We start from the raw sequence: 24,460 nt of genomic DNA, 5'->3' as shown, positions 1-24,460 counted from the left end.
TTTTATTGTACACGGGTTTGTTGTTTAGTGTGCCATTGGCGCTAACAACGTGCGGTTCGGTCTTGCGGTTTACTCGCCGCCCGGTGAAGCCAGAAAGCGGAATAAAATCTAGCCCGATTTGGGGTCTAAACAAAAGGTGGAAGGCGCATTCAAACTGCAGATCTGCAGATTACACAAGTTGCCCCGCATAAGGGTTCCTTGAACTCCCCGGAATATCACCTCTTCGGGTTGTGTAACCCCCTTCGTTGGCTGCACTTTAAAGGCGATTACTATAAATATTAATAGGATTTATTGATTGGCTGTCGGTGGGGCCACAGCCAGAGCCAGATCGTCGCGAGGCCACAGCCCCATGTCCTTTCTCTCGCCCACCCTGCGCCTGGAGAATCTGTCCACGCAGCCCACGATGACGCAGGATCATGTGCCCGAGGACCAGCGCTACAACAAACAGAATATCGTGGCTCAGTGGTGTGTGCCCATCAATGGCAAGGTATTCAAGAGTGTTCTTTCTCAAAGCCGCAACGAAAATTGATGAAAACTCCTGATAATTGTCCTCCCTGTTTTTGCGCAGATGTACCGCATCGAGCTGGAACATGGCACAACCAGTGGGCGGCGCATGATTTGGGTCAATGGACGGGTAAGTTTTTTAGCTTTTCACGGGGCGGGGGCTAAATGGGTGGCTTCGGAGCTGTTGAAGTATTTGCATTGTAAAAGGGGAACTTAATTACGAGTGTGTGCATGTATGTACTTGTTTAAGTGAATTACTTTTGACTCCCCCGTGAACTCATGGCCTTTACAAAAACCCAGCACAATTATTAGGAATTAATACGACTATGATGGGTTATTACATTTTTAGGAAAATTTGAGGAAGTAGATTAAATAACAAATTACTAACTTACCATCTAAAGGCAAAAAAGGTGGTGCCGACCATAACAAATAAAAAAGGCAATGGTAGAAGACAGCTAGTATATACTAATATTAAGCATAAACTTCTGTCGCCCTTAAGCGACATTCCGCAGTTCCACTTTCCCATAAGAAATAAAAAATTATGTCCTCATTAAGTTTGTGTTTATTACTTAAACTTATTGTCATTAAACCCACACTTAACTCGAACTAAATTTAATGGACTTTAATCCAAATCAGGGACCGTAATCATTATAAGTGATATAATAAAAATCAATATTTAATGATTATTTATTGATTTTTATAAATTGTACTCCATTTTAATAATTACTTGTTGAGTTTTTTTCAATCGCTCAAAGAATAATTATTATTATTGTGAGCGAAAAAAATATCGATTGAAAAATAATGATTATTTTTTGAGCGTTATTTTTTCGCTCAAAATATCGCTCTTCCATATATATAAAAAATTATTTTTTTAACTTTTTTTTCAAATCTAAAAATGAGGTTTTGTGGGGTCGTCGAGGTTCACTTTATAGTGCTGCGAAAACATTTTTCCAAAGAAACTACTGAGAAAGGAGATATCCCACTTTAAGCGATATTTTGAGCGAAAAAATAACGCTCAAAAAATAATCATTATTTTTTGATCGATATTTTTTTTGCTCACAATAATAATAATTATTCTTTGAGCGATTGAAAAAAACTCAACAAATAATTATTAAAATGGAGTAAAATGTATAAAACTCAAGAAGTAAAAGATCATTGCGGATATGGATAGAGCACACAAATAGTAGCCGATTGGTATAATTCGTTTGTTTGTACTGCTTTTCCAAGTGGATGATTTTTTTGCTTGAAAAATACATCGATAATCATTATTTACGGTCCCTGATCCAAATTAAATGTTTGTAAGTTGCCTTAAGTGTTATTACGGAATCCAGAAGACACAATATGCAATAAATAAATCAAAGTCAACAGTGCGTATGATTGATTTGAAACAAATTTACTAACTGTAAAAGCGTAAATTTACCAAATTTTAGTTGCGTAAGTTTACTAGTTACTTGGTAATTGGTAAGAGCTACTGACAAATTTAATTAATATTTTTTATTTTTTTATTTGAAGGGCACAAAATGTTCTTATCTTTTCCTATCTAATAAGGACAAATGTAATTTTCTGTAAAATCCATTAATTGTCAAAATAATTTTTGTTTAAATAAAATGTACCTAAAGTTCTTAAGTAATTTTTATACCAGCCACAAAGTGACCGATGTTAATCAAAAAGTCGTAGTCTTACATCATCGGGATATTAAAAAAAATAAAAATTAAATTAAATTAAACCTCCGTCATTAAATACCACAGGAGGTCCTGCGTCGCGACTGGATGTTCAAACTGGTTGGCGAGGACACGTTTCACATTGATCAGACGCGCTGCATCATACGCGTTGATCCTGCGCCGGGCTTCAAGTACGAGTACTCCCTCTACATCGACGGCAAGTCCCACGAGCAGTACACCGAGGACATGACGCGGCAGTATCGGCTGTGGCTATACACATGCGATTCGGCTGCGGAGGCGGCGCAGGAATACAGGATAATGCTCAAGCTGGACACGCTGAGTCTGTTCGTGAACGACGAGCTGCGCACCGAGGAGGTAAGGGATGGCTTCCGGTTCCTCCACACTCTTTCCATACACTTTATTACCCCCATTTCGCAGTCGGTTTTCGTTCACGGCGGCACAGACACCAAGTTCCTGCTGCAGGACACGGAATTCGTGCTTCAGGCACGCTCAAGTGGCAATAAACATGATGGCATCGTTCACACTCTGCTGGCGAATGGGGTGCCAGTTCCGGAGGCGAAGATTCAGGAGATTATGCAAGAGCCGGTCTCCATTTTGCAGAGCAACTGAGGACCCCGACCCCCAGAACCACACGATAGGATAACGTTTTGCATTTGTTGAGTTTTTCCCAGTTGTTAATAAAAGTTTTGCGGAAATTGTTTTCAAACTAATTAAAACACAAACTTTTTCTTATACAGTACTTTATTCGTTTTTGTTTATATGCATAATTGCAACGCAACTATCGTTTACGTTTTCAATTTCATTTTGACATTTTGCTAGCGTCTGGTAATTTATGCCAAAAGTGCATCCAGTTTACAAAATCAGTTGGAAACATCAGTTGAAGAAAATACAAATTTATGTATACGCACAATTAAAATCATTATATACTAATTAAACTTACTCATAGAACTTGGTTATCAAACACAACAACATAATTAATGGGATAGGCTAAAGAATAAATGTCGTTTTTAATCAACTCGGTAACCGTTAAGTGCAATTTGAAATTGATTTAGTGTTCGTCTTGTTTGTTTTGCATTTAAATTGATTGCTTACTATTTTGTTTAATCAAAAACTCGGTTTGATCAATATTACTTTTAAGATTGCGTTGTATTTGGAAATTTAACAATATGCGCTTAATTTGCTGTCTTTTATTTGCTTTTCATACATTAACAAGTAACATTTTTGTTGAAATTTATCTTTAGTTTCAATTAAAAACACAATAATTTATTTACCTTCGCAACACAATGATATTTTTGATATATGTATACTAATTTTAATTAATTTCTCAATACTTGTATGTTGGGGTTACAAAAACATAATATACAATTTTGTATTAAGTTTAATTTGTATATATATCGTTAAACATTAGGCTAAAAATGTACGCGGAATACGACAAAAAAGTAAATCAAAAACATGTGCATTTTGATTTTATTTTCGACAAAAGTACTCATCACTTAAAATTTGTAAATATCCTTTATTTTTGCGATGGCATCAAGTTATGCCTCCGTAAAACAACAAAACGATATACATATATTTGTTGTTGTAAGTACAGTGGAATGCATTAAAAAACAAAAGTTTCTTTAATACTTAACAAAGATATATTGCCAGTAGACGGATTGTGTTAGCTTGTTTTTTCGTTTATAAATAAATAATACAAAATGAATACAATAAATAAATATGTTTTTGTTCGCATTGTAAGAGAATTCTCGCCCGAATTCGGTTAACTTTTCTCTGTGTAAAAATTAGAATTACGAAATTACAATTTGTGGTATTCTGTTTTAAATAACTATTGCTGTTCACAGTACACGTATATGTCGATCTTTTGCTGTCGCTTTTAAAACCCATGCTCTGCTCTCTAATACTAACACACACACATTTTACATTAGAGTTTATTTATGCTTAGATATTATAGATTGATTCCTTTGAAATATATACTCCTGTCCTGCTCCTCCTCCTCGCACTTTCTGGCTAGTAAAATTAAATTTGAAATGTCCTTTGTTAGTGTTAAACCGTTAAAAATTATATATTTATATTTGATGCACGTATTTTTAGCTTAAAAAGTTCTTGTTGCTTTCTTGCGGGAGCACTGCCCCTAAGTTTCGTGGTGAAAAGTCTTGCATTGAGTTATGAAATGGTTTTTCCTTTGCTTGCATAAAGTTTGCCTGGCTGCCTAGGTGCTTAAATAGTAAAGTAATCGTTTTGCTTTATGTCGTTTAGTGTAATACTTGCAACTTGTGACTGTTTCGGTTTCTCATTCGGTTTTTCATTTTATATAATAAATATACTTTGCTTACGAAAGTTTTGTCTGTTGTGAGAGAGGATTATATTAGTAAGTATATTTATGAAATTTTTTCTTTTTAGAATCATATTAATTTTCTTTGTTGCTCTGCTACTTGTTGTTGCTGTGTGGCTCATTGTTGTTGCTTGTTGTTTTATCTAATTCGTTATTTTAATTAGTTCAATGGAAGGCAAAACATGTGCTGCAGTAGACTTTTATTATTATTTGCTTGCATTTGATTATTATGAATGTTATTGTTACCATTATGATGAAGTTGTTGCTGCTGCTGTTGCTGAAGTTGCTGCAGCTGCTGATGTTGCTGCTGCTGCTGCTGTTGCTGTTGTGAGTATGCTGAATGGGGATGATATTGCTGCTGTTGCTGGCGATAATGTTGCTGCTGGCTGAGATTGTTATTGCTACTGACTGATCCACCGGCTCCCGCTGCGCTGTTCAAATGCAGGAGACTCAAGTCATCAGCCACGGAATCGTAATCACTGGAATCCTCGCCGTAGAGCTAAAACGAAGTAGGCGTTAGTATAAAATCCGAGATATTCTTACTTGAACTACTTACCCGCATATTATACGGATGTAAGTCGCACATTTCGTGGTGTCAGACGCAATCCTCCAGAGACATCAACAAGGGGTTCACATACTCAAAGCCCTCGAACTCGGATTGATCGATATTATCAATGACATGACTGAGATTTAAAGAAAACCAGGGTGAATTAGTAACCACAATATACAAGAGATCAATAAATGATAAAGAGAGATACAAGTTAGGGTCGTCTTAGATCTCAACTTACTCATCATCCGGGGTCAGCTGCACGGCCTCGCCGGTGAACTCGGGCGGGAAATTGGCCAGGTCGCGATCTGAGTCTAAGCGTGGCTTGAATGGTGGCGTGACCTGTTTGCGCTCAAGCTGCGTGATTTTGGGTGTGCATGAGGATAGTAGAAATCATAATCGATTAGGAAAAACTCCACGCCAATGGGCAAACATAAAAAACGGTTTCTCATTCATGTCGGTGCGGCTTGAGCATGATTATGACGATGATAAAATTCATTTTTAGGTGGATTCAACTTGTTTAAAGACAGATAGAGAGGTTCAATGCGTGGGTATATATGGTCGAAAGGCGGCTGATCGATGGTAGCATTTACCTGACGTTACTCTGGACGCTAAACTAAGATCTTTTAGGGTTTGTCTCATGCAGGGAATACAAAAATAACTAACACAACTTGCCATCATTCGGATTCGGGTTACTCTCTATGACTTACGGATCATCTGGCGTTAGTACAGCCGGTTCTTGGGTAAATTGCACATCAAAGTTGCTTGTCACATAGGGGTCGCCAATGTCTAGGTTTGGTATATAAGGCGGTTGCACCTCCTTTTGTGCTATCTTTAACGCGCAATCGTATACGTAATAATAGATATCATTAATATCCAAGGTAATAAAGAAGATGCTCAATACTGATTGCCCCTGTTGAATCGCTATCAGCAATACAAATAAAATAGATTGAACGAGCAACTTTAGACCTGACCTATGCCTGTTGAAACTTTAAGATTAGTCTAATCCTATTTATAATTTTTTGCAATTTGATTAACCTTTTCTGTTTATTGTTTTTTTTTAAATCTGTAACCATTTTTTTTCGTTACCCAAACCTAATATCATCATCATCACAAACAAGTGCACCAGGACACATAGAGCTAATGCAAAGTCAACCGTCCTCTGACTCACCAATTCCCAATCCATATTCTTGAAGAACGGATGGCTGACGATGTCCATGAATGCAGATTCCCGATGGCAGCCCAGACGGTCAGCGGGGTTCTTGTTGAGGAAACCTTTCAATACAGAGGCCGCCCGAACGCTCAGCGAGCGGGGAATACGAATGGTCTTCTCCAAGATCACTTGGAACAGATAGTCCTCAGTGTTCTAGGGAAATAAATAATAAATCCTTAGCTTCGCACTCTCAAGGGGGGGAAATAAGTTAATTAACCTGATCGGGATTCTCAGAGGCTCCTGCCAGATCAAACGGACTGCGTCCGGCCAACATCTCGTAGAGCAGGACTCCCAGTGCCCACCAGTCCACCGAGAAGCCATAGTCCTCGCCCCTCAGGATCTCCGGGGCAATGTAGTTGGGTGTGCCGCAGAACGTGGAGGTGGTGTCCCCAGATCGAATGCCCTCCTTGCACATGCCGTAGTCGGTCAGCTTGATGTGGCCCTCGTGGTCCAGCAAAACATTGTCCAGCTTCAGATCGCGATAGATGATGCCCTTCTCGTGGAGGAAGTTCAGCGCCAAACTGATTTCGGCCGCATAGAAGCGGGCGTGCTCCTCGGGAAGCCGTCGCTGCCGCTGCATGTGGTACATCAGATCGCCGCCGCGCACAAACTCGATGACAAAGAAGAGCCGCGAGGGCGTCTGGAAGCACGAGTGCAGCCCCACCAGGAACGGGTGGTTCGAGGCCGTCTCGAACACATGCTTCTCGGTCTGCACCCAGTCGATGTCCTCGTCGTCGGTGACCAGCGCCTTCTTGATCACCTTCATGGCGTAGATGCGCCGTGTGCGTCGCAGCTCCACCATCAGCACCTTGGCATAGCTGCCTCGTCCGATGACCCGTATCAGCTCGAAGTCATTGAGCGAGTACTGGCGCTGCGTGCCCGGCTCCAAGGGATCCTCCGGCGGCGGTGGAGCCACTATGTGCGCATGGTCGTGCGACTCGCAGGCATCGGCCCCGCCGCCCATCGCCTCGTAGGGAAGCGGCGGCAGGGGCACCGGCATCGGGTCACTGGACTCCTCCGCCCGCTCCTTCACCAGCGGCTCCGGCTGGTCGGTGCAGTGCTTCTGCACAAGCTTATGGCACTTCTTGTGCACCAGCAGCTTGCACTGGATGCACTTGAAACCCTGACGGCCCAGGCCCCAGATTCGATCCTGGCAGTAGGCACAGAAAGCACGCTGAAAAGGGGGAATATTATGGGATTACTTTGAGGATATTCGAGGTTTTGTTTTGGGAATCACTCACCCGGTTGAAACGCTTGGCCTGGAAGATGTGTCCATTGACGCGATACAACTTGCGCCAGCGTCGAGCACCGCGTCGATAGATGCTGCCTGGAAAATAAAGTATTTTTAGAGCAGGCATAATCAATAAGTTTGTTGGTAACCACTTCACTCTATCCAATTAGGCTAAAGCCGAATTTGATACCAATTAAACCTTTTCTTTTATTATAGCACATTAACAGCAAAAACTACTACTCATTAATAATGTTTAAATTTCAAAAAAAAAAAAAAAATCATGAATAACACATTCTTTGAGTGATTCCAGCAATTGATATGGAGTTGCAAATTAATTTAATAATAATTTTGTATTGTTGAGTAAAAGCAAAACTCTGTTTTCAACAAAAAAAACTGTTTAATTTTTAAATCATTAAGTTTTAAACTTTTATAAAAAGATTGGCAAAACTGAACGCGAAGGAAATCAAAACAGAAACCGGATCGAATGGGTATAATGAATCAGAAAACACGATGAATCAATAACAAATAGTTATCTTTAGCCATGTTATTTATATTGCAAAGTTCGCAGAACGGAAAATTAATTTTTGTAGAAATAAATTACAGAAGTATTTTCATTTCAATTCACTGATTTATATACTTACGATCTTCGCCATCGCAAGACAGTCCCGGCGCTTGAGGAACATTGGGGAATACTGGAAAGAGAAGAGAAGAAATGTTTGTTAGAGACTTTACACCACACATGGTTTTTAATAGATGCACGGGGATAGTTAACATTAAACACGTCAGCCAATTGTGGTAATTGCAGGGCATGCTTACGGCAGGCTAGTTTGCCCATCGGGTAAATCTCTTTCCCTGCCGCTGGTCGCTTATCAATTTAATGAGATTTCGCTTTGCGATTTTTACTTATAAACGGATTCTTGCCGAGCCACATGGACGTGTTGTACTTCGCCGAGGGCCTGTTGGCATGTCAGCACCCACTCCTCGACTGAGCCAATCCGATTTCCAAGCACTGGCACTGCTCCTTATCTCGGTGCCACGCACCATATAGAGAAAATAAAGAGCGGGAGAGATACTGAAATGGCCCGAGAGATACGGGATACGAGATACGATTTGGGGGAGGAGGAGAGGAGGCGCTCTTTTCCGAGGAATGCTAATTAAGCTTTTCCGGGAGACCACCGGCCATCAATTGAGACCAATTGTTCAGCTATCAGATATGTTCTTCGGCAACAATCGCTCATCGCTCATTCATAATTCAATTAAAGTGTCGCCCCAGGGAGCCTAGGGTTCAATAAATTCGCCTGTCCGTCTGCAAGGTTAATATTCCGATAGATTCCACATATTGCCTCATGTCTCGCATTGACCTAGAATTTTTGTTTCTTTTTTCATTTGCCACTATGTATATTTTCCCCAACTGCGTTTTGCTTATCAATCGCGATAGGACCTACAACATTTGTTTGGACTGCGCTCTTGTTTTTGCTATTTTTGTTTGGCCGGTTCTTATTTTACGCCTCGTAAATGCCTTGGCTGGTCAGATAAGGCGAGCAGAACTTATAAAGTGACTAGGGCCATGGGTAACTGGAGCTAAAAACAAAAGGCGAGCGATATGCATTATTAGTCATAAAGCTGGGGGGTGAACCTAGGTAGTCTGAAGGTCGCGACGGAAGGGAACTGATTACTTTTCGGTATCAGATTTAACACTTTTTTGTACCAAGTAATTATCATTGCTTTCATTTTTGTTCTCTGATTGAGATTAATAGAATATATGCTATAAAATACCGTTATTAAAATAATATCTTTGCAAAACTGAAGTTTGAATCTTATATTGGCACGGTATTTTTTTAAAACTGCACATAATTAACATTTTATAGTGGATCTTTATGGAATCCACATTGATTAATTGGCAATTTAAATTATTTTCTCTTCACTAACACGATGCTCCGCCGGTCATAAAAGTGGCCGTTTGTGTGCTGTATATTTGGGCCGCCTCGCAGAAGCCACTCCAGATGATCATTGTGATGGATGGGCTGGGTTGGGGGGTATATGTATTGGGTGTGTGGTCAGTTCAGAGGTCGACGGATCAACTCTTGCAAAATTAAACGCTATTAAAAACGCGCGCAGCGTCGTCACCGCGCGACTTTCAGCTACGAACTGAGTTCGCCGCCACTTTTCAGCTTAAGAAGCATAGGCAAAATAAGAAAAAAAAAGAAAAACAGAGAAGAAAACCGAGAAACAGAGAACCAAAACCAAAAGGCACACACTACAAAAGAACAATAAAGGCAAGTGCCTCAAGTGGCCGATTGAATTGTCACCGCCGATTGCTCCGATTGGGAGCAAGTGAGAGCGCGACGAATGGCTTCGGCGATAAGATCGGGGCTGGCAGTTCCATAAAATTAAGTACAACGCATGCGGTGGAAAATCAATAATTTATTGGAAATAATAAATTTGGATAAGCACCAATTTATTGCACTTAATTCGGAGTGCTTCTGAATGGCCAGTGTCGTTCGAAAGTCATAAATCTGATGGCTAAAAGTATCGAACTGCCACAATTTTGGACCAAATGTAATAAACTTAAACCATAATTTGCCAAAATAATTAATGATAATACAACGTATGGATTATGTTATAAAATATATCCATTATAATACCCGTTACTCGTAGCGCACAAGGGTATATTGTTTAATAGGTATTATTTGCGATTGTTATTAAAAGACTCGGGCAAAATAAAAACAGAATAACAAGCGTTAAGGCATTTAAAATTAATAAAATGTATTTATACAATTTTAATTTAAAAACGTATAATTACAATATATGATAAGTTTAAATAAATGAGTTTGAAAAATCTTACAAAATCGAATTAACATATTAGGAACAGAAGTAAACTTAAATAAATATCACAAAAGCTTACTTAAAAATAACAAAAACAGGTAAAAATATATAATTTAATTTCTTACTTTTAATAACTTAATTAAGTAAATTAAATAAATTGTGAGCACAATCCTGTGTAAGCTTCTGTATTTTTATCAAATACCCCGTTGATATTCCGATTCCATTTACCTGTCGCATAGGCCGGCTCGATCTCCTCCTCCGATTGAAGCTGATGCTGCGACATCTGCTGCGGGGGCGGTGCCACGCCCATGGGCACAGTGGGTATGGGCACGGGAATCGGCAGCCGCTCGTAGTGGATGCACTCGTGGTGATACTGCTGATGGTGGTGTCCATGGCCATTGTGAATCGTGCCCAGGACACTGCTCCTTCCGCCGATGCTGCCGCCAGCGATGCTGCCTCCTCCGCATCCATTGAGGCCACTTCCGGCACTGCCGCTGTGGTGGCTGTGATGGTAGTCCATCAGCATGCCCGGCATTCCCACGGCCATGGAGGCGCCGCCCATGGAACCAGGTACTCCTCCTCCACCGCCGCCGCCGCTGCTGCCACCACCCGAGTCATCCGTCGTCGTGGTGTTCGTATTGTGACACCTGCTGGAGCACCTGCCCAGCGATCCGCTGCCGGCGCTGTGGTGACCCAGGCTGCCCATGTGCCCCGGATGGCCCATGACCAGCATGCCGCCCATGATGGATCCGCCGCAGCCCTGGCTGGAATCCGATCCGGAGTCGTGGCCCTGGCACACGGCACCCGCCGATCCCGGACGACTGAGCGACGTGTGGGGCGGGGTCACCGAGGCCGTCGTTTGCATATAGTGATGCGTATACGGATGCGGATGCGGCACGTCATAGTCCCCCGTATCGATGTGACCCGCCGACATCATGCCAATGCTTCCCGTACTCCCAGTGCCCACGCCCACTCCCACGCCGCCCTGCAGGCATCCCAGCGATCCGTGGGCACTGCCATGGTGACTGTGACTGTGGTGGCTGCCATGGTGGCTCCCGTGGGCACTGCCACTCCGGCTGTGCATGGAGACGCCCCGGGTCAGCGTGTTGTTCGCCGACTGAATCGAACTGACCACCGCACCGCGGCACATGATGTCCGACAGCTGGTTGGCCTGAATGTCAAAGTACTTGGACTGGATTATGTTCGAAAATGGAATGGGATGAGAATAGAATGGATAACCAGGTCAGTGATGGCGGTCTTAGCCAGATTTTAGGGTCGAACTCAGCTTGAGGTGGAATGAGAGGGACCAAGGTCAAACTATAACTAGCCTTAATTTGATAACGAATATTCTAAATATAAATAATTTAACCTTCGTCAGGTAATAAAAACCAGGGACCGTAAATAATCATTATTTGAGATTTTTATTTTAAAAAGACTACTGTGATTTTTTGTTTTAAACGTCAAAAATAACGTTCTTTTTACTATTGTCCACAAAGTATATGTATGTCAACAAATCTGGAAAGCAAGTTAACTGTTATTTGTTCATGTCTATAAAGTGCATAAAATCCAGTTAAATTTTTGACTAAAACTTGTACAAATCTTAGTAGGCCTTTTAAAATAAAAATCTCAAATAATGATTATTTACGGTCCCTGATAAAAACCACTCGGATTTTCAATCATCAGCTATTAAAATTTATAAATAGTACAAATTTATGGAAATTTTATCTACCAGTCTTAAAATGAACAAATAGCGTGTTATCAATGGGGTATACATTTCTTCATTGCCTGTGAGTAATCAACCGTATACAATTGATAACTCCATAAATGACAAAAGCATTTGAGTCATTGATATATTTTTGTTTGATGCAATTTGTAACTTCTAATAGCTAGATGCAGTTTTTATTGCAATTGCCCAATTAAACTTAGAAATTGAGCCTACGAAATATATATATCAAATTCAATGGCTTTTATGAAAGCGTGTAGCTTTGATTGGAATGTAAGCACAAACAGTAATCAATGGGGAGACAATTGCCCAGTTTGCCCATCAACTTGTAATCAAAAACCAGTATGGTTGGGTATAAGTCAGATGAACTTGGTTAGCCAACTCCTTGGCCTTTCCACACCCCTTCAAGCTGAGTTCTGGGTGAAAGTGGAAACCTCAATGATCCGAATACCTGGGGACTGTCCAGCTGGTCGAGCGATTGTCTGCGGGCCGCATAGTCCAGGTGTGTCATCAGTTGCTGGGCTGCTGGGCAGTTCTTGTTGGAGTGCAGGTGCTGCTGCGAGGACGTGAGCAGCGGCGGGGGTGGCGGCGTGATGGAGCCGCACGGCGAGCCTGGACAAGGACTCGAGCAGCGGGATCGACAGGTGGGGCTGTAGCAGAGGTTGCCACTGCCCTGCTGATTGGCCGACGGAGTGCTGGGACAGGTCTGCGATTGCTGTTGCTGCTGGGATTGCTGTTGCTGCTGGTGCTGCTGCTGCTGCGGCAGGCAGGGCTGCTCCTCCTCCTCCTCCTGCTGCACTATATTGACCGGAAGTGGTGCACACTGCGTCAAGCGGCGCGGCGATCGCCCACGATCCACAGTCGTGGCGGACCAATAGCCCCAGGCCATGATGGATTACTCGAAAATTATTTTTCACTTCGCGTCGCGGTAATTCGGTTTAGTCTCTCCGAGCTTTCGCTTCGGTTGGTTTTGATTTTATTCGAATTTTAATATTATTTTTTAGTTTCCCTTGCACTCCACTTGTTTCTGCGATTAATTAACATAGAACTGAATTAGCTCACGTACGCAAAAATCGAAGTAGGAGGACTAGTATAATTGAAAGTTGCACTTCAAAGAACTTAATTTAATCGAGCTTTACACAAAAAAAAATATATCAACTTGATATTTAATCATTTCATAAAAGTTATAGAAATACGGTTTTAAAATACCAAAACGTAGTATTTTTTGAACAAATATTGTAAAATAAGATAAACATAATCTTTAGTCATATGAAAATGATATGAATACCTTGATCTTTAATTTATTCTCTGTGTAGTTTCGATTGTCATCAAGGTCATGACAAAACCATATACGATATTTTTGATTCAGCTGTGCTGAAATATAATCCAGTATATATTACTAGAAATATCTATCTAACTAATTTAAAAAAGCTCGTCTTAATCAACAGTCGTATTCTACAAAGCGCAATTAGTTTCACTTGAAAATACTTGATTTATTTTCTCTTTATGCCAGCTTTTCTTGAGTAAGTGCTGCCAATATTTCTACTTAAAAGAAAACCCCCTTCTTAAATGGAGCGCATAAAAAATTGGATAAAATGGAGAACACGGAGACGGGGGGGAAGGAGAAAGTAAGCGAGGGAAAGCGGAACAAGGTCCCAGTTGCAATTACAGTTACATGGCGCAGCAAACTATGCAAAGCAAAGTTTCAAAGGCAAACGACAGGCGTCGTATCCCCTATTCCGCCCACTTCGCTGATCTCGCAGTTTATAATGATTGATTAAAAGAAAAAACTCAGACACACAAGGATGTGGCCGTGAGAAGGGCGTTGAGAGGTGGGCAGTGGGCGGCGGGCTATGGGCGTGGCCGGTTGCAGACGCCGCAGAAACCACACCTAAAAAAAATATAAATTGTGTAATAATGGGAAAGGCAAGAGAGAAACGAGCGGGGAAGCCGAGAGAAATGCAAGCCGAACAGCTGACAACTCTGTCAGGAGACACGCACACAGACACACACACACACTCGCTAGGAGAAATTGGTAACCCACACAGAGACATGGCTGCGACAATCACAAACAATTTAACCCAAGTCAAACGAGCGCACAAGTTGCTGCAAATTGACAAAGGCGTGAAAGGCAGCAAAGAGCGAGCGAAAATTGGTGAGAAGACGGGAGAGAAAGCGCCAGAGAAAGCTAGGGAAAATCAGCGGGAGAATCGGTCGACGCGCGCAGGGAAATTCGCTCGCAATCGCCCTTTTAAGTATGCAATCTTCTGTTGCCATTCCTACATTTATCCTTGTACAGTGGGGACTGTTTTTGGTAAACTAGAGAAAAAATGTTTTTAAATTAAAAAATTTTGTTTTTTATAAAGGCACTAATCAAGGAAATCAATACCAATAAACTTCAGATAAAATATTATTTTTTTATTATTGTTTTAATTATTTTTATATTTTCAACAAAAACTTTTTTGAAGATAAGTTTCAAAACTATTAAAAAAGTGAAAAGTGTTTTATGCAAAATGTGCATCGTGGCCTTTGGGCTATAACTATTTAATAAAAACCGAAAATAATATAGTCATAAAAACAAAACTATGAATTCTACATAAACTATTGAGTATTAAATTTACATCAGCAAAATTAATATTGAATTAATACTTTCGAGAGAATTAAATTTAACCATATTTCTGTATATTTTGTAATTTTTAGTATGAATTAATACAACAGAGTACCATGTTTAATATTATTTAAGTATCTAGACTTTGAAACAAAAAGCTGCCTGTGGATGTAGGGATATTTTTTAAAAACATCATTTATTTTAAAATTAATGTGACAAAAACTACACTCTATCGAGTGGCCACTGTATTCCACTTAAAGACAAACCCAAGCAAGCCAAGCAACCACCCACCGATGCAGTCAAGTGTAAATAGCAAATTTTCTTTAAGTGTATTGGTAGGTCACATCGCAATCGCTTGTTGTTTAGACAATTGAAATTAAGTACTCCACTTTCATGCATAATTCGCATGATTAACGAGGGTCGAAGTGGGTCGAAAAGGGGGTGGCGAGGTCCTTAGTTGGACAGCATCCACTTGACACAAGAGCCTTGTCGTGACAAGGCAAGCAGATCCCTTTGTTTGGCACTCATTTTCTCGGCTTTTCCTCTATTTTCTTCGCTATCTGCTGATGATGCAGTCTCTAGTGGGATTCGGGGGAAACACAAAAAAAGGATCTGATGCATTTTCGAATTAAATTTAGCCAGTCCCCTTTTACCTCGGCTCCCTATTCCTCTGCTTTCCCCTATTTCGCCGCCTGTATCCCCCAGCGTTTGCTAAATATAAACACTCCGCCGGCATTGTTTTCCCTGCAATTGGAGCATGAATATTGGTTGCCTGCTTGTTTGTCCACGATGGGAACAGAGCATCCATCCCAAACAACCCAGCAGTCCAGCCAGCCACCTAAAGCAAACCCTTCTAGGTCCACTCCATACAAGCCCCCATTGTTGGCGAAACGAAAGTCCTTAAATCCCAGTGCACTAAGCTAGATTAAAGCTAATTTACAAACAAGAAAAATATTTAACAAGCTTTAAATGCTCAAAAGTATTAGTATATCCAAAACAAAGAAAGCTGATTATAAAGTATGACAGAAATTCATGATAGTTTTATTTATTTAGCTCATTTTTGACAGCCAGAAACACTCATTTTGGCTTACATGTCGTTTCCAGGCATATAAAGTAAACTTTGAAGCCTATCAACCAAAAAAAATTGAAAAAAAATAACTTTAAAAATCTACGATTGGTAAATGAAATTTGAATGCGCTGGGGTGTTTTTTAGCTTTAAAATATTGTCAGTCAATTCAGTCAAGTTTAAAGTTATACCCTAGCTTTTTAGCAGGGATCGCAAGTAAGAGTTACTTTTTTAAAAAAATTGACAAATAAGTGTTATTTTTCAATTTCTATTATAAAAGTTGACAAATAAGTCTTATGCTTCAATTTTTATTATAAAAGTTGACAAATAACTCTTATGCTTCAATTTTTATTATAAAAATCAACAAATAAGAGTTATTTGTCAACTTTTATAATAAAATAAAGATTGAATTGAAATAACTCTTAAACTGTGGGGTACATTGGTTTAAAATTTAAATATATATAATGTACGCTTTAATACCTTTCTGTTGATATGCCATATGTCCCCAAAATATTTTTTATGATGTAACAAATATTATTATTATAAAAAATATTTTGGGGACATATGGCATATCAACAGAAAGGTATTAAAGCGTAGATTATATATATATAAATTTTAAACCAATGTACCGTACAGTTCAAGAGTTATATCAATTCAATCTTTATTTTCAATTTTTATTATAAAAGTTGACAAATAACTCTTATTTGTTGATTTTTATAATAAAAATTGAAGCATAAGAGTTATTTGTCAACTTTTATAATAAAAATTGAAAAATAAAAATTATTTGTCAATTTTTTTAAAAAAGTAACTCTTACTTGCGATCCCTGCTTTTTAGAGAGTAGAGTAGAGTAAAAGGGTATATTGCATTCGTGCAAAAGTATGTAAAAGGAACCGATTCCGACCCTTTGGGATTCCTACGCAGCGCAATTTTGTGTAAACCGAACGCCTCTCCCATTTTATCTTTACAGATTTTGTAAAAATATAAATGCCATTTGGTTGTGTTTAATTATACTAAAAAATGTAGACGAAAGTTTTTAAATCGGACAGTCCATTACAAAGTTATGAGCACAAAATTAAATAACCGCTAAATGTCGCTGGTATCTCATAATCAAGGTACTCGACTATAGCATTCTCTCTTGTTAAATTTTCCGATGTTCGTTTGAAATACATAAACAACGAGTAAGTTACTGATGGAATTACAATATAACATTTCAGTTGAATGAGAAAAAATGAAAATATCTTCATAAGCTTTTAATCTCAATAAGGAGCGACCTGCCAACAAATGAAAACATTGATTAAATATTTTCAATAGCAACTTTGTATTATTTACTACCCTATTTAAGTATTCCAATAGCCCGAATAAGTGCAATATCTTACATCAGAAACCCATCAAATTTTGATATTTAGTCCGACACGCCCCAAATAATTGACCATTCGAGCGCCTCCAACCATCCGCCCCCTTTATCTTTGGCCAACAAGCATGGGGAGTCGTATTTCATGCGATACAATAACGATAAACATAAGCAGGCTATGTTCGCCAGGAGGGCTGCGAAGCCATCTTTAGGCCACCAGATACCAACCCGGACAAGAAGCATCAATAGTTAAACATCAATTTGGCTTTCCGAGTGACGTCAAGCGGGGCCAGCTTCCACCTGCCACCCACCACGACCTTAAACAGTTATAAAATTTCGCACAGCATAACAAAGGGAAAACGGCAAGATGAGAATGCCATTAAGTTTGGCACTCAGAGAAAGACTGCACATCTGCAGAATGTAAAAAAAATGTAATCTTTCATTTTATAATAGTACCTACTCAAAAGCTTAGTTTGTTATATTAAATTTCTAGTATTTACAAATTAAACAAGTATTTAAAATATTTGAAAATAATACTCTGGTTAATTTGTTTGTTTAAAAGATTTTTATAGAAAGGTCCAAAACTACTTTTTATACTTTTACTGCAAACTTAAATTAAAATATATGATCCCCACTTTTTCAATGCGCCAAAGCGATATGGAATAAGCATTCAAAATGAGGCAGCCAAACGGGCGACATGTGCATATTCAATTCAGGGCCTACCAGCCATCCTGCCATTTAATCCCATCCTCTCTCCTAAGCCCGCATACGAAAATGGGCTTTCTTGTTTGCTGAACTAACAATAATTTCATTAAGCCCAATGGCATCATTAAAATTTGCCCAACAATCATAATGGGGCCAGCCAGCAAGCGAACTGAGAACCGAATCTCCCAGAGGCTGCAGAAGGAACCTAAAAACCGAAAAAAAAGAAACACCGTACAGCAACAGAACCCCAGGGTGCCCGAAAAACAGTGGGAAAAAAGTGGAAATTTGCTGATTTAACTTTGGCGAAGGAGGCGCACACACCTGGTACGAGTGAAAGCCTTCGGGCCAAAAAGAAACGAACAAGTTTAAATGGCAGGGCGACAGCTTGGCCAGCAAAACGCTTTCCACAAAGAATAAAAGGAAATTGTTTCGCCCTGCAGCTTCTTCCTAGCCCACTGACTCATATTGTATATGCTATACGAACGTCCATATATGCATACGGAATGGATCCATCTCGGGTACATAAGTATATATAGTGGGTTTGGGCCAAGTTTTGGGCAACCAGACGGTCGGAGAAGTGCAAGCAGCGCTTGATGAAGTGCAAATGCCTGGGGTCAAGTTTAGGGTGGGGATTCTCGCACACCATCACACACTCGCACACACATTACCTCATTTTGACGCCCCTGTGTGTGTGAGTGTGGTTTTGTTTGCCTGTGTCTGGCGCACAGCAGCCAAAAATTGGTGAAAAAAGAACAGCGTGCTGCAGAAAAACCCGTATGGGAACCCACGGAAACTGGAAAACAATTCTTCGATTTTATTTCATCGTGCTTGATACCCATTTTTAAAAGTGCGGAGCCGGAGCCAGAAGAATGCAATAGTTAATAGAAAATTTTAAAAGCGGATTCTATTTTCCTTTGACAAACTTTTTTTTTACCCTATATTATAAACTTTATTAAAATAATAGTACAAGATATTTAAATAATAAATACTTAATATTTTAAACTAATATCTTTTATCATATAAGATAGAATTCTTTTTAATTTACATTTTAAAATAAATGTTGTATGGTCTGTTAAATCTCAATCTTGATGATAAACAGCAAAATTGTTATAAAAGTAAAGTCCATTTAATTTTCAGAGATTAAAAGATTGTTTTTCATGAGTATTCTTATTAAAACCACATTTGGGGCCTACATTTCAATTAGCGAAACATACTGATTTAGCGAAATTCGGCCATAAATTCAAGTCTTTGATAGAACCCCTAAAATACTCAAAATCCTTACGGTTACACACTTATGTATAAAGTTCCTACTTCATTAGCAGCCCTAGAACTTTCATTCAAGAAACATTCACAAATTTATGTTAATCATTCACGTCCCCAGCCTTTTCGCCTCCCTTTTTTTCACCTCCTTCTCTCCAAGGAAAATTGTATGGCAACTAATCAGAAATGTACGACAACTTCGGCAGAACAGTCAAAAAATATTGCCCAGGGGCAATTGATTTTTTTCCGCAAGATTTTCGGGTCTTGCCGAAGAACGAGTAGAAAAGTTAAGGAAAATAATTATATGGAATTATGTTGTTCACTGATTTATACTTTTGATCCGGACCTCCAACTTCGATTTTTCTCTGTTTTCTTTTGTTAATTCACACCGCAGAAGAACTCGTTATGCCCGTTCGCTGTGCAAAACCATGTATATTTTTGTATATATATAATTATGTATTTGTTTGGTGGAGCCCGGAGAGTTGTATGCTTAAATCGAGATCCGCACGGCACTTCCACACAGGCGAGCGGCCAACGCGCGAGTGAAATGCCGATGCAGAGAAGTATGCTAGGGAAATTTTCCAGGGAGAAAGTAGCTTCCTCTTCTAGCACTAGGGAATATCCTTTATTTAACGAGAGACAGAGAGAGAGAGAGCAAATAAAAGCCGCAGACCGGCGCTTTAAGCATTGCCAGCTTGGATTCAATGGATGGCAATACCTTTCTTTTTGGCTCAGCTGTTTTTTGTGGTAACTGGGGAAATGCTCTCTCTTTCCCATCGCTTCTCCTCGCCATCGCTATCTCGCTCACGGGTAATGGCATCTTGTGTATCGACCTTATGGGCTTCAAAAAAAGTTCCTCGGACCTGGACAAAAGTTTTCCATGTTCATATGTATGCATGTGTGTGTGCCGGACGGCGTTGCCATATTGCAGGCGCATAAATTATAACGGTAGCCTACAGATTCCAACTTTTTATTTTATTTTTTGGGAGAGATGTAGCTTTTGTTGGCCGGAGATGAAGCCGGAAGGTAGACCAGAACCATACAAAAATACACACACGTACCAGCAGAAGAAAAAAAGTTACAAAATTTAAAAAAAAATGCGATACAACAGAGAAGTCAAAACAAGGACTTGTAAAAATGCAAAACACACATACCAACAGCCATTTACTAATCAACACAACAACAATAACCCCACAAACAAACATGTTCGGCATACAAACACACAGACAGGACATCCTAACATATGCAAGAGTGCGTGTAACGGTAACGTAATACCTTGACAATGTCCCACCTTGTCTCTCCCACGCACACACACATGGTCGCAGGGACATACGCACACAGAATGCTTTTAATACATTTTAAGCCGCATTTTTTCACACGTGGCCACATAACAACAAAAAGAAGAAAACAAGAAAATAAGGTACAGTCAAGTGTCCCGACATGACAAATATCCAGTACCAAGTTTTTATAATCATTGCCTACTTTCTGGCGACTGAATAATAAATCTAAAATCGATCTCATGACCTTGTTATTTGCTTTAACGATATGAAATTGGGATGCGCGTAGAAATAGGAAAAACCTTTGACCTTAAGGTAGATATAATAATCTTTTAAAGTAAACTAAACTGAAGTCCGAAACTTTTGCAAAAAAAGTATATACCCTTTTGCAAAGAGGGGGTATAACAACAACTAACATGCCGTCCCTACACACTGTTATTTTTGCTCATATGGAGATATGAAGGTGGGGAATGGCCACAAAATATCAGGAAGCCTGGTCCCCAGCACAAAAACAAAGCCGCATAAAAAGGGAAGCGGAAACTGTAACACCCTCTCCATCAAACCACCTCCCCCGACCAACTTTGTTTAGTGCGGCTGGGAGTTATCATATCTGCCGGGCCGTTAGTTGCCTGTTTTCTTGTCCTGTTTTCTTTTCAGAGCCGTGTTCGGAAAAAACAGAATGACCACAGGTATGGAATGACCGGGGATAATGCGGATAACTCGAAAAGGAAAATGTAAGAGGCCTTTAGGTTTTAAGTAAATCCCTTTCTAAAGACAATGAATAATTCAAATCCTTACACATCGAAAACTGATGGTTCGTGGTTATAATTTATATAGTTAATCTTCAAGGGGTGAAATACTTTACTATATGCGAAATTGATTTCTAATCATTGGATTTCTAACAATCCTTGATTTTTTCATTTAGTCATGACTAGATTAAGCTTAAATCTACTTATGATATAAATTGTAGTTTTAGAATTTGAACAAAGAATGTAGTGTGTTCCTTGTTCATTATGTTTTAACCTCAGGACCAGCTTTTTTAGTAATTTACTGTGCGAAAGGGTTTTGTGTTTGTCATTTGCCGAACGAATGTGGTAAGTGAAACCTTTTTTGTTGTTGCGGCAAGCATAATTAAGCACAAAACTCGAATGAATGTGTATGAGTGAGATCGCCAAAAACCGCACAACAGGAAAATTAAAATTCCAAAAAAGCCGGCGAAAACTTAAACCCACACGAAGCAAACAATTTAATTATAATGAATTATAAATGAGGCCGGCGAGCCAAGATCCAAGCAGAATTTATATGCAAATAAGTCGGAGGTACGGAAGAGTAAACAAAAAAAGTAGAAGAACGCAACGTGCCTTAGGCAATTGCCATAAGACTTGGGCTTCTCGAGCATGCGAGTGTGTGTACGGGTTAATTAATATTTTATGTTATTAACTCGAGTGGATGATGCAGCCTTCGGATGCTGGGAAGACAGAAGGCAGTCGGGAAAACTCACGGGGAAAACTCAAGTTTATTGAGCTAATAAGACGCGCCTCGCTCTCACATTGTTTAATCAGGCTTAAATGTTTATGAGCTTGGTTAAGTATTGGAAGCTACGGCGGAATGCTTTGCTTATTGGCTAATTAATTTAGCTACGGCCTACTTTGAAGAAAATAATTTTAAAACGTGAAGAATTAAACATCATATTTAGAAGTGTGCACTACTATAAATGCACATAATGTTTAATTAGATATCTATTACTAATACTAGTTGAGCTTCTAGTTGTGTCACAGCAAAACAACTTTGATAATTTAACTGACCCTATTAGATAAGTTTTTATGATACTTTAACTAACATACTTCTATTTAACCAACATAACCATTGGTTAAGAATGACAAACTAAAAAACATTTAGAAAAAGTTCGAACACATTTGAGATTTCAAATGAGTTAGATCCAAAATGGATAAAAATTTTTTACCTATTAAATTTAGCTAATATTAGAAAAATAAAATAATTACAAACTCACCATGAATAACTAATTGAGAGTCGTAGTTCATTTCGTAGAGTCGTATGGCCTCGTCCAGTTCCATTTTCGTTGATATGGTGCAGGGATCGTTCTCCTCATCAACCCATTTAATGGTAAATGGCTTAAGTAAAACAATTTAGAACGATTTTTGGTTTAAATTATTTTAAATATTGTTACCTGATCAAGAGGAAACCGACATATGTTGCGTATTTCATAGCAGAGCTCCTCATACGAGATATTCTTGTTGACGGTGGTGATGATGATCTGGCCATTGTAGGCGGTCTTCACCGTAATGCTATTGGGCGTATTGGCCATGTTCATACTGGCGCTGTTCAAGCTAACGCTGCTCCCGTCGTTCAGTATTTGCGAGGGCATTTTCTGCATTTGCTAGCTGGCTAAAATGATTTGATAACACGTAACACACAGAGACACACGAATTGATAACAGAATACTGCAAGAATAAGAAGAGATATACGTTTAAGATAAAGTGCGTTACAGTTAAACTTATTTAAAGGGAACTTTTATTAAGAGACGTTTTTACCGATGTCATATATTTAATTTCTAAAGTTCCACTTTATAAAACTCTAAAAATACATTAAAAGTTTCCATGTCTTTGAACCCATAACGGAAGTCTTTCGGGTAAAGCATATAGATAAAGTATGAAAAACAAAAATTTCTTTAAACTTCGGAAAAACCCAACAAAAAAAGGAATTGCGATAGCATTACAAATAATATAAAAACTTTCTATGTTATAAAATTTCTAGATTAAGTATCTAGACATTTAAACGTTCTACGGATAAGTAAAATACTAATTATCTGGATGACTAGGTTAAAAATGATTAACTCTGGTAATCTAGAAGTGGAACCAGTTTCACATACTCCAATTCGCTATAGCTTTCACTTAGTTCGTGACATAGAAGTTCGACTGTATAAAGTGATATCTTTAAGTTCGCCAAGTAGCTGAAAAAGATAAAAGTTGAAGAATTTTAAATGAACTTTTTCCGCTCTCCCGTTATCGTTCTCTCTTTGAAATCCCGATTTGAAATCCCGCCCAAAACGAAACGTCAACTTTGACATTTGAGGCACACACACACACAAAGCGAACTGCATGCCACAGGTAGTTGTTGTTGTGTCTGCTGCACCAAAGGCGGAGACAAACACAAAACGAATAAGACAAAACAAACGCGAATGAATCATGCGAAACGCCCACAAAACAATAAAAGAAGAAAAGTAAGTGGAATTAGCACGCCAAAGCGAGTGTGCAAATTAGTTTATTTTTACTCCTGTCCTCTCTTTTCTCCCCTATTTACTTGGCATCCGAGTACTTAGCATTTGAGCGTAATTAATGCCGTACATTGACCAAGGTAACTGTTAAAAGTACCCAGTTGGCAACAACAACAGTGCAACAAATGAGCGAAAAAGGGAGGGGAGAGGGGCGGAAAGAGAGAGCGGGAGATCCAGAGTCGACAACCTGTTTTAACTCATTAGCATTTTTCAATTAAGACGCCGCTTTTTTAACTTTAGCACTTGAAACTCAACTTAAGCTTACTGTTTGACTCACACTAGTTTCCTTAGTTTGTTTAACCACAAAAAATACGCACAAAACGCCGCACAAAAACACTGTGACAAATCAAAAAACACGAAACATTTAAATTAAAGCCAATCAGTGTGCCGCATACTTTCTAATTAAAGCACTGGCACTCGCACTCTTTTAATTAATTGTTATGGCCTAAACGAATTAAAACTAACATTGCTATGTTCCTCCGTTTATTTCGTTTTGGAAGGAGAGCACAAAGCGGAGAACGCGAAGTGACAGCTCAGAAAAATACTAAATAGCCAAGTGTTGCAAGGCACGTAAAAGTAAAGGATTGGCAACTCTGTTTGGGGTCGGTATTTAAATACTTGAGGTCTCAAAAATAATGGTATTTTCCCGCTCTCTAGAGAAGGAGACAATTTTCACAGTCGAGGACTTTAATTATTTGTCATGACGGTTTAAAATGGGATATCTATAAAAAAATAAATGCTATAGAACTGTGGCTTGAAATATTTTAATTAAACATCTAATATAAGCTAACCAAGTTGAAATACCAAAACATCGATAGATGTCATATACAATCGATATT

The 24,460-nt window shown here is 39.2% G+C and overlaps 2 protein-coding genes across 6 annotated transcripts; one reads left to right on the top strand and one right to left on the bottom strand.

The window, feature by feature from the left end:
- On the top strand, nucleotides 1–3,374 carry LOC108057593 (fas apoptotic inhibitory molecule 1). The gene is made up of 4 exons (XM_017141913.3): nucleotides 1–487; nucleotides 569–634; nucleotides 2,253–2,540; nucleotides 2,604–3,374. The coding sequence occupies exons 1-4, from the start codon at nucleotides 350–352 to the stop codon at nucleotides 2,793–2,795; spliced, it is 684 nt and encodes a 227-aa protein (XP_016997402.2). The 5' UTR covers nucleotides 1–349; the 3' UTR covers nucleotides 2,796–3,374.
- A 59-nt stretch (nucleotides 3,375–3,433) lies between these two features.
- aPKC (protein kinase C iota type) lies at nucleotides 3,434–24,156 on the bottom strand. Of its 5 annotated transcripts, XM_017141902.3 has the most exons (11): nucleotides 23,899–24,150; nucleotides 22,515–22,788; nucleotides 22,338–22,458; nucleotides 8,151–8,201; nucleotides 7,520–7,605; nucleotides 6,496–7,452; nucleotides 6,237–6,431; nucleotides 5,307–5,422; nucleotides 5,075–5,201; nucleotides 4,765–5,017; nucleotides 3,434–4,705 (listed from the first exon to the last, which is right to left on the bottom strand). In XM_017141902.3, the coding sequence occupies exons 2-9, from the start codon at nucleotides 22,719–22,721 to the stop codon at nucleotides 5,114–5,116; spliced, it is 1,821 nt and encodes a 606-aa protein (XP_016997391.1). In that variant the 5' UTR covers nucleotides 22,722–22,788; nucleotides 23,899–24,150; the 3' UTR covers nucleotides 3,434–4,705; nucleotides 4,765–5,017; nucleotides 5,075–5,113. The 5 variants fall into 5 exon arrangements, with proteins under 5 accessions (XP_016997391.1, XP_016997388.2, XP_016997399.1 ...); XM_017141899.3 differs by lacking the exons at nucleotides 22,338–22,458; nucleotides 22,515–22,788; nucleotides 23,899–24,150 and adding exons at nucleotides 10,564–11,527; nucleotides 12,510–13,041; XM_017141910.3 differs by lacking the exons at nucleotides 22,338–22,458; nucleotides 22,515–22,788; nucleotides 23,899–24,150 and adding an exon at nucleotides 9,439–9,639.
- Nucleotides 24,157–24,460: the final 304 nt, after the last annotated feature.

Source organism: Drosophila takahashii, chromosome 2R (genome assembly GCF_030179915.1).
Source record: "Drosophila takahashii strain IR98-3 E-12201 chromosome 2R, DtakHiC1v2, whole genome shotgun sequence".
Classification (NCBI taxonomy): domain Eukaryota; kingdom Metazoa; phylum Arthropoda; class Insecta; order Diptera; family Drosophilidae; genus Drosophila; species Drosophila takahashii.
The sequence above is the reverse complement of the archived record's forward strand: the minus strand, read 5'-3'. Positions and strand labels throughout refer to the sequence as shown.

Bases quoted from the DNA above. Each gene is read 5' to 3' on its own strand.
- LOC108057593 (XM_017141913.3), top strand. From the start codon at position 350: ATGTCCTTTCTCTCGCCCACCCTGCGCCTGGAGAATCTGTCCACGCAG. The intron at 488-568 runs GTATTCAAGAGT...GTTTTTGCGCAG, and splicing joins GTGTGCCCATCAATGGCAAG to ATGTACCGCATCGAGCTGGA. The intron at 635-2,252 runs GTAAGTTTTTTA...TAAATACCACAG, and splicing joins TGATTTGGGTCAATGGACGG to GAGGTCCTGCGTCGCGACTG.
- aPKC (XM_017141899.3), bottom strand. From the start codon at position 12,947: ATGGCCTGGGGCTATTGGTCCGCCACGACTGTGGATCGTGGGCGATCG. The intron at 7,453-7,519 runs GTGAGTGATTCC...CCCCCTTTTCAG, and splicing joins AGGCCAAGCGTTTCAACCGG to CGTGCTTTCTGTGCCTACTG. The intron at 6,432-6,495 runs GTTAATTAACTT...TTATTTCCCTAG, and splicing joins CCTCTGAGAATCCCGATCAG to AACACTGAGGACTATCTGTT.